At 32.9% G+C, this 9073-nt stretch overlaps 2 protein-coding genes across 3 annotated transcripts; one reads left to right on the plus strand and one right to left on the minus strand.

Annotated features, from left to right (window-relative positions):
- The first annotated feature begins 1956 nt into the window (after positions 1-1956).
- Positions 1957-5144, plus strand: LOC113506176. 2 transcript variants are annotated; one of them, XM_026889028.1, is made up of 6 exons: positions 1957-2209; positions 2408-2489; positions 2606-2738; positions 2813-2995; positions 4250-4319; positions 4404-5144. In XM_026889028.1, exons 2-6 carry the CDS (start codon positions 2428-2430, stop codon positions 4925-4927), a joined length of 972 nt encoding a protein of 323 aa, XP_026744829.1. In that variant the 5' UTR covers positions 1957-2209; positions 2408-2427; the 3' UTR covers positions 4928-5144. The 2 variants fall into 2 exon arrangements, with proteins under 2 accessions (XP_026744829.1, XP_026744828.1); XM_026889027.1 differs by having other exon boundaries at positions 1957-2489.
- A 1478-nt stretch (positions 5145-6622) lies between these two features.
- On the minus strand, positions 6623-8729 carry LOC113506175 (putative nuclease HARBI1). Its single transcript, XM_026889026.1, has 3 exons — positions 7748-8729; positions 7465-7655; positions 6623-7387 (listed from the first exon to the last, which is right to left on the minus strand). Exons 1-3 carry the CDS (start codon positions 7970-7972, stop codon positions 7234-7236), a joined length of 570 nt encoding a protein of 189 aa, XP_026744827.1. The 5' UTR covers positions 7973-8729; the 3' UTR covers positions 6623-7233.
- Between the last annotated feature and the right edge of the window lie 344 nt (positions 8730-9073).

Below are 9073 nucleotides of genomic sequence, written 5' to 3' on the forward strand. Positions count from 1 at the left end.
ACCTCAATATTCGTAGTACGCTCAAACCTTCCGCTACGCCGCTACGAGACGCTCTACGCCGACACGTGCGATCCCCGTAGCCGAGTAGATAAACTGGAGTACAGTGGCTACGAACTACAGTTCCGAAGTTTGCCGAGTATCGCCGAGCGTTACCGACACTTTGTAAGCCGTGATTGATATCAAATGAAATGTGAAGAATGAGTAGTTCTGGAGAGGCTCTTTGTTTTTAAAGATTTCACTTTCTCCTACGGGCGTGCGGTGACACTACTACCTCATATTATTATACTACGATGATATTTTTTTGTGCTCGACAAAGATGATTATTAAATATAGTATTTAACTTAAAATAAATAACTTAGGTGATAAATTCATTTCCACATAAACTTAAAATCGATATTTTCATCTGTTTATATTGTTGTAAATATGTGTTGTAGAGTGGTCGTTAAAAAATGTTCAGAGGGGGTTAACATTAATTTGGTTTGATTAATTATTATCTCTGTAACATGTTAAGTAATTAGATTCACATGTGATTCCGGATTATCACTAAGATTTGATTGCTGTTTGGTTAATGATGATTTATTATTAATAATATATAGCTTTTGATTCCTCTTTGAAAAAGAGCTATTTGACCAACTTGGAGACATACAGACAGCTTTGCTTGATTTTTATTACCTTCCGCGTTTAAATAAAAACTACTTTCTTGAAAAAACGTTCTAAACAGTAATGGTCTAACCACAAAATTACTATCAGGCAATAAGATTGTGTAAAAGGCAATTTATTTTTATCGGACCATGCAAATCTGCGTAGGTACTTCTTTTTGAGTGCTTGGAACAGATATGAAAAAAATGAATGGGGCCTATTTCAACGTTTTTTTTAAATTAACAAAAATATTACTTAATATACTCAAAAGCTACAGATTGTACACACAATGTTCGTGTGTTCATATCGCTTGATGAGTCAGTAACTACAGACTCATTCGTTTGATTGTAATGCGATTTTGATGGCAATGATACGACGATTTCAGATTCATTTCAAAGTTTGTGGTAATTTCCTAGAATTATTATTGTTGTAATTACATCATGAGATGTTGACTAAGCTGGTAATTGAATTAAGTGTTGAACCGGTCAAGTGCGAGTCGGACTCGCGTCACTAAAGGTGTCAGACAGGGTTTAAAAAAGCAGATCAGTTGGTTTACAAATTACTTCATTTAAATACCAGCTGTGACAATATCTCAGACGTTAACTTATTTATCATTCAACTAATTTAATATCATAACACCCCTTGCTTAACTTGGACATTAATCTCCAACTATCTAGTTTTCACCGTTCATGAGATGCAGCCTGTTGACAGAGGGACAGACAGACAGCGGTGCCTCAGGATTCTGCTTTTACCACAGAATCCTAGAAATCAAAGAAGCAGAAAAAAACAAAACATATTTTTCCACAACAGCGAAAGGCTACCACTTCCTATTCACCTAAGTGCGTGTTGTACAAAAAATACAAGCAATTTAACTTGAATGTATGTCAATCAATCACGCTTTAGTGGCTGAACGGATTAAGATGGAATTTAGAACACAAGTAAACCATTACGTCGATTGAAAGAAGTACGTACAAGACGATGTATATAGGCTTATAAAATAAATTAACAGCCGCAAGAACGACGCATAGCAGGCGCATAGTAAAATGTTGAGTTAACAGTCTTTTTTAAAATCAAGTCAAATTTAAATAATCCTTAGAAGCCATAACAACAGTACTCACTAAAAGCATTGTTCAATAAGGGTAGTAAGTATGTGCCAGTATTTTATACCAATACGAAATTAATTCTTGCAAAAATGATTGTTTATCAATTGCTGTTCCGTTGGTTATCAATCAAAATAATCTTATTGTTGAAATGAAACTACTTTACGGATTTAATTTTTGATTTTAGTTCCCGACGTTTCGACACCTTTGCAGGGGGCCTAGCCAACATACATGCCTTTCGTATAGAATAGATTTCTACAAACGTTAACGCCACGGCGTTTGAAACGATAGATAGAATAAGTAGCTAGCCAAATTACATTGGCGAAGACGATCGCTCATTCTATAATCAATGTAGAAAAAACTTAATTTTTTGTCTATGGTCAGCGTTTTCAAAAACGTCAAATGAACGTCAGGCAGGTTCGTGACGTTAGTTCGTAATAAAATTTTTAGCGGGTGAAACTTATTTGAATGTAAGTATAAGAATATTGCAGTTTGAGTTTTATACTCGGTAAAAAAGTATGCTACAAGTTCATTTTACTATTATAATATGAAAGTGAAGAATATGTTTACGAAAAATATGCTTATAGGACACGATTGGTTTAAAAAGTATAGTAATACGTGGGTATTTTATGAACAGACATTATTTTTATTTGAGTTTTTCCTTTTAGTTTATTATCGTAACAGTAACATGGAGTCCAGAGCTCGAGCAAGCCCTGAACAGTTTTCAGCGATCCTGGAATTTATGGAAAGGTACGTTTTTTTTATAAAAATGTAGGTAGTTATATATATTCATTTGTTGCTTTAATTTGACCTTTTACCTATCAAAAGATCCCTTATTTCTCTTAATTTCTTAATAACCATTCTAGCCACGGTGACATATCATGGCCCCAACAGGGTCCTCAAGGCCGAATAAAGGCAGACCGCTTGTGGCATGAACTTGTTCAGTCGTTAAACTCCATGGGTGGAGGAGTAGTTAAGCCATTGGACAAATGGAAAAAAGTAAGACACAACCAGTTTACTCAAATCGAATATAATAAACACAATAGTAAAATTCACTAAAAAATACAACGCAGGTATGGGCGGACTGGAAAACCAAAACTAAGAAAAAGGCGTTGACTATGAGACGCGAGGCTTCTGGTACTGGTGGTGGTCCCAGCAGCCGGCTAACCCTTACCCCTTTAGAGGATAGGGTGCTAGGGATAATGGGGTTAACTGCTGTTGTTGGTCAACCAGGAATAGATGAGAGAGGATTTGACGTAAGTTCAGTCTTTGGTCTTTGCTTATTTCAAAACTTAATTTTTAAATGTAATTTGCAACAAAAGTCCTTGAACAAAATTATTCAAATTAACAATACACCAAAATCTGCCATAAGTAGCTGTCAAGACTACAGTACAAAATAAGTGTGACATGAGACATTTACAAAAGTCGCCGAATATAGCTATTTCAATAATTCCTTAACATTAATAACTGTTAAAGTTACTGAGTAAAAATGTACTTTGAATGTTGAGTGTGTTAATCATATAAACTTATGAAAATTAGTCAAAAAAGTTTTGTGGGAAGTATATGTATACTTTGATTTTGGTTTTTTTTTTATTTTGTCACATACAATTACTTGTCACATACAATTAATATCAACTTGAACTACAAGTTATAACCTAGCTACTACTAAACTAACTCATGGTTGAAATATCTTTTTGATAAAAAAATAACTTTTCTTAAATTATACAACATGTTAACAAAATAATGCAAAACCTTTGTGATGTTCATCATCAGTTATATAAAATGACAAATAAAACAAATAATAAATGATTGTGAAACATTATTTTTCTTCTACCATCAATTATTTATTTTTCCACTAATCACTTAAAAATAAATCGTTCAGAAATCATGAATATTATATTAGGTACTTATTTTAAAATATTAATTATTTATTTTCAATATGTATGTATGTATAATATTATTATTAATAAAATAATATTTTATTTTTGTTTTTTACTGTTCTACAATTCACAACATTTAATAATTAAGATTATAATATGTTCAGCAATGATATTAATGTTTAACAGTTAATGATTTAACTCTTTTCACTGACTTCTGTAGTTCTGTTATAACAAGTTATTTTTGTAGTTCACTTTGATTATTAATTTATGGTAAATAATAATTTGATGTGATTTAATTTTATGGTTGCAATATTTTATTGAATTTATGATTGAATTTTTTTTTATAACTGTCATATAATTAAAATAGATTTGACATTGTTTCTGCGTATATTATATTCAATGGTGCATGCCTTAACTTAATTTATGTTATATGAAACTATTAACATGCCGGATACGACAGAATATTTGGACGTTTTAGCAATATAAAACCAATTTTAACAATATTCTGACAAATAAATTTATTATTATTCTAATGATTAGGAACTAATGGAAACAAATTATATTCATGAACATCTGTTGCTGACTGTACTACTGCTTATATCCTTTTCATTATTTTTATATATTTTCTAGGCCCCACCATCTACTGACACTCTAATGCCAGCAACTGGAGAAGCAGTGCAAAATAATATGTCCACTCAAGGTGCAGGTTATTTTGATCAGATATTTATATAAGATAGGGTAAATACCTAAATACCTTTATTATAAAAAAAATAATGAATTACAGATTCATCTCCATCTGTAGCCCCTTTGTCGCTACCTCAGCCCTCATTTGAATTTATCTTTGGTCCAACACCAAGTACCCCAATGGTAGTGGAGCCCGGGCCTGAACCAGCGCCTTCTATACCGCCTACGACTTCGCCTCCTGTGACTGCGTCCCGTGGAGCCCCGCGGCGTCGAAGACGTCCAGCCGGCCATTCTCCCGCATCATCTCTCGCAACATCCACTCCTCATCGCCGTGGAGTATTTCGGGCGCGCACTCGCCGGATTCAAACGCCGTTCGAACGAGCCACAAGCGAGTTTGTGGCTATTGAACAACGTCGGCTACAACTGGAAGAGTCCCGTGAGGAGAAGCATCACCACAGGGAGATGGAAAGGCTGCGGTTGGAATCAAGGAGGTTGGATATACAGGAAAGCATGATCAATATTTTAAGCAGGTTGTCGAGTAGTGTGGACCATTTAACCAATGTACTGCCACTTCTTACTAGGTCGTCGTCACTACCTTCTACTGAAATTATTTCTGATGTTTAATAGTGGCATTTAGTCCATTGAAATATTATATTTTTAAATATATTTTTATGTGTAGTGGTGTCAGTTTAATGCTAAAACCAATTTTGTAGGGCTGCCACCCTTGTTCCACGCCCGCCATCTAGGAAATATTCTATCTCTTATACTATTTCATCATCATCCATCATCAATCTCAGTTCTATCCTACTACTATTATAAAGACGAAACTTTGTAAGTATGGATGTATGGATGTTTCTTACTCTTTCACGTAAAAACTACTGAATGGATTTGAATGAATTTTGGTATAGAGTTAGCTGACACCCTGGATTAACACATAGGCTACGCTTTATTACGAGAAAATATCTTATTTCCTAATCACGCGGACGAAGTCGCGGGTAACAGCTAGTCATAATATAAGTGTAGTAATAAGTGTTTTTTTAAATGAGAAACCAGACTGGAGATTTTAAGTTTTATATTTTTGATATGTATAATTTGTTGTTTTTTAATAGTTTATAGCCTAAATATTACATTACTTGTACAATTTTTTTTTTCTTTATCTTTACCGTACTACTGCCTAATATGTCTCACACAGCTGTAAGTTGTAAAAAATAAATAAAGAAGACAGCAATAAAATACAGGTTTTGTTATTTATATAATTTACTAAAAATAATGAGAAAAATTGTCAAAAATTATCAAATCCTGCTTAACAAACAATTGAGTACAGCTCTCCCTTGCAGTAACTCATTATGGCTTTGGCTGCCTACAGAAGCAGTAGATGCTGGATCTAGTGGCGAAAAATGATCCCCATCATCATGTACTGCAGAGAGGTCTTGAGGAATTCCAGCCTTTAAGATTAAATTGTGTAATACACAACAAGCCATGGTTATTTTGCTTGCCACAAATGGGTCATAATGTAAAACCCTGTCCTTAAGAAGGTATCGCCAGCGGGCTTTCAATAATCCGAAACACCGCTCTATACAGTTTCTGGCTTGCACATGTCTTTGGGTATAATTTTCTTCTCTTGAACCTTGGGCCGCATTGAGGATAGGAGTCATTAGCCATGGACGTAGAGGATAGCCAGAATCACCTGAGAAATACATTGTGTTGACTAAAAAGGATAAAATGTATAGTTAACGGTGATACACACACAGACAATCACAACAACACACAAACCTATTGTAACTTAGTCCAATGTAAATTACTTTTAGATTTATATTTTATTATAATTCTACTATTGTTTTAAAATATAACTTTATTGTATTTTTAAAATTTTGATCTCATAATACTATAAGTTATAAATTAAGCTACTTCACATTTTGTTATAAATAAGATGTAATATAATACATACTGATATAAACGATATTGTCTCCTCGGAGGGTAGCCTGGTGATCTGTAACACAGGTCTTACCTATCTCAGACACCAGTCTCCATTTTAGTACAAAAATAAGTATTGTAACATTGTGTGATGATGAGAAAATAAACATTTTTATTATTATTATATTATTATATTATTATATACTTTTGTAAAACATACCTAATAACCATGCTTGTTCATTATTTTCATGAAGTTCACGCATATATGACTCAACAATACTGGATGACCATATATGTGAGTCATGCGTGGATCCACCAAATTTTGCATTCACATTAGTTATTGTGAGATTACTATCACATATCTGAAGAACACGAAAAACGAATAATTACTATAATAATTGGGGTTGTGGAAAAAAAAATACACATTTTTTAAACTGAATTAAATTTATTAATAATTGTGTAACGTGAAAAAACGTAAAGAATGTTTTTTACTGAATTACGAGCGATTAAAAATTTATAAAATTATATGATACATCAGGTGACTGCGAACGCACCACGAGTGGCCACCATACTTGTGACGTCTTAATGTTTATTTTATTTTTTTATTTATTTACTTCACTAACTTAAAACTATCTTTACCGGTAAGTATCAAAGGCGACAGTAAAAGTAACATGATGAAACAATAATATCTATACAAAAATTTAAAATTATACCTACATGTTAAAATATATTATGCTATAGTAACATAGAGATATATTATAGTAATTAGATGTAGCTTGACAATTACAGTGTGACGTCACCGGTCACACTCGCTCGGATTTGTTCGGGAGTTGTCAGCGCGTCTTCGGTAGTGGATTCAAAAGTTGTTTTTTATTTTGATACAACTTTTCAAATATTGCGAAAAAAAAATATGTTTTTCATAAAACTTAACCTACCTACATGATTGTTCCAATTTTCAAAGAGAAAAAGAGATTCAAATACTCAATTATTACAATTCAATACAGTTTAAAAAAAGTTTATAAGTTTATATATTCTACCATTTGAACATTTAAGGAATGATATCCCTTCCTGTTATAAAAGAGATGTTCTTCCTGATTGGGTTTCACTATAGCAATGTGAGTGCAATCTATGCACCCAATTACTCCAGGCAAGCCAAACCTTCTTTGAAACCTGAAAGAACAAAAATATATTCTTATCATAAGAATAGGAACACTTAAATGAGTGAAAACATTTTGTTCCATACTTACTCTTGTTTAATTAAACCTCTTTCTTGCTGAGTTTTCGGAAATACTATCCATCTCGCCATGATAGCAGGGTGGTTTAACGCATCGACGACTTGTCTGATGCATCGGCTAACTGTTCGTTGGGCAACATGCTGGGTAACACCAACAATCCTTTGATAGGAGCCTGTCGCCAAAAAGCTAAGAGCGCACAACACCTACAAAGACACAACCGTTATATTTGAATAAATTAGGTTCATACCGGCTAAGTTTGTAAGTTTATTCGTTGCAAAAATTTTTTATGAATTACCTTAACTATTAGAGAAATTTCCTGAGAACCCCTCAAGGAAGTTTTTACTCTTAGTTCTTGACAAAGGGACCAAAACGTAGATTTATTTAACCTGAAGTGTTGCACAAATTCACTATCCGGCATAACTTCGATCGTGCCGACGCACTGACGATTAAAATCTCTTTCCTGCTTTTTAAGCCACCTTTCTTCGTTTTGAGCGCACCACAACATGTTGAGGGAATGCATTATTAAAATGAAACTAAATAATAAAAAAATATACAAAATAAAGCAAAACAGGTAACAGAATCCTCACAGCTGATTGAAGAATGACGCCATTTACTTTTGTTAACACTAGCTAAGTACAAAGTACCAACGTTTAGTATAGAGTTTCTTTCTACAAAAGTTTACGCCACAGCGTTTGAAACTGTAGAATAGAATAAGTAGCTAGCCATCTTTACACGACGAAGAGAATCGCTTATTCTATAGTAACTGTAGAAAAAACATACGCTTTTGTCTATGGTGAGCGTTCTCAAGAACGTCAAAAGAACGTCAGATTGACAGATTCGTAATTGAATAAGGTTTCATTAGAGTATTTTCAAAATAATAATTAATCTTTCATTGATACAAAGTATTTTTTTTAATTACTTTCTTTAAATTAAACAATTTCAGTTCTTTATAGTCAATGACTGATTTTTGAAATGGGAAATCTATTAGTGTGTCTCTTATGTTTACTTTCATTTGTTGTTGTTTTGTTATAGTTTTTAGCTTTTAGATATAGCCTCATATATTTATTCACCAGTAAAGGAAGATCAGCATATCTTACAAATAAAGATGTATCTTTATATGGGTGTTATCATTAAGCAATGCTTTTTTATTGTTTAAATAATACATTACTTGTATTACAAAAATCTTTTTTGTTTACCAGATCGCTACCCAATAAGACTTGTCGAAAATATAAGTTATGAGTTGTTAAAAAGATAAAGAAAGGTAACACCAATAAAATACAGTTTTTGTTATTTAGATTATTTTAATTATTTAATTAGATTAGGTAACAAGTTTTTTTTAATGTCCAAAATTTAAAATAAATATTTCATAAATACAAATGTACACTTGAAGAAGTCTTATATACTTTTTAACAATCATTTGAGCATGACTCCCCTCCTTGCAGTAATTCAGTTTGGTTGCCAACAGTAGAAGTAGATGCAGGGTCTGATGGTAAAGTGTTATTGTCATCATCATGCACTGCAAGGTCTAGTGGTAAATGGATAGCTAGTCCAGCTTTCAGTGCTACATTGTGTACCACACAACAAGCCTTGGTTGTGTTACTTGTTACATGTGGGTACACTA

This window comes from Trichoplusia ni (assembly GCF_003590095.1).
Source record: "Trichoplusia ni isolate ovarian cell line Hi5 chromosome 3 unlocalized genomic scaffold, tn1 tig00000000_group2, whole genome shotgun sequence".
NCBI lineage: Eukaryota > Metazoa > Arthropoda > Insecta > Lepidoptera > Noctuidae > Trichoplusia > Trichoplusia ni.

What these genes read in the sequence shown, in the direction of transcription:
- LOC113506176 (XM_026889027.1), top strand. Translation starts at nt 2,287, where the DNA reads ATGAAAGTGAAGAATATGTTTACGAAAAATATGCTTATAGGACACGAT. An exon ending in CATTGGACAAATGGAAAAAA is followed by an intron (nt 2,739 to 2,812) that starts GTAAGACACAAC and finishes AATACAACGCAG; the next exon opens with GTATGGGCGGACTGGAAAAC. An exon ending in TAGATGAGAGAGGATTTGAC is followed by an intron (nt 2,996 to 4,249) that starts GTAAGTTCAGTC and finishes TATATTTTCTAG; the next exon opens with GCCCCACCATCTACTGACAC.
- LOC113506175 (XM_026889026.1), bottom strand. Translation starts at nt 7,972, where the DNA reads ATGCATTCCCTCAACATGTTGTGGTGCGCTCAAAACGAAGAAAGGTGG. An exon ending in AAATTTCTCTAATAGTTAAG is followed by an intron (nt 7,656 to 7,747) that starts GTAATTCATAAA and finishes GTGTCTTTGTAG; the next exon opens with GTGTTGTGCGCTCTTAGCTT. An exon ending in AGAGGTTTAATTAAACAAGA is followed by an intron (nt 7,388 to 7,464) that starts GTAAGTATGGAA and finishes TTGTTCTTTCAG; the next exon opens with GTTTCAAAGAAGGTTTGGCT.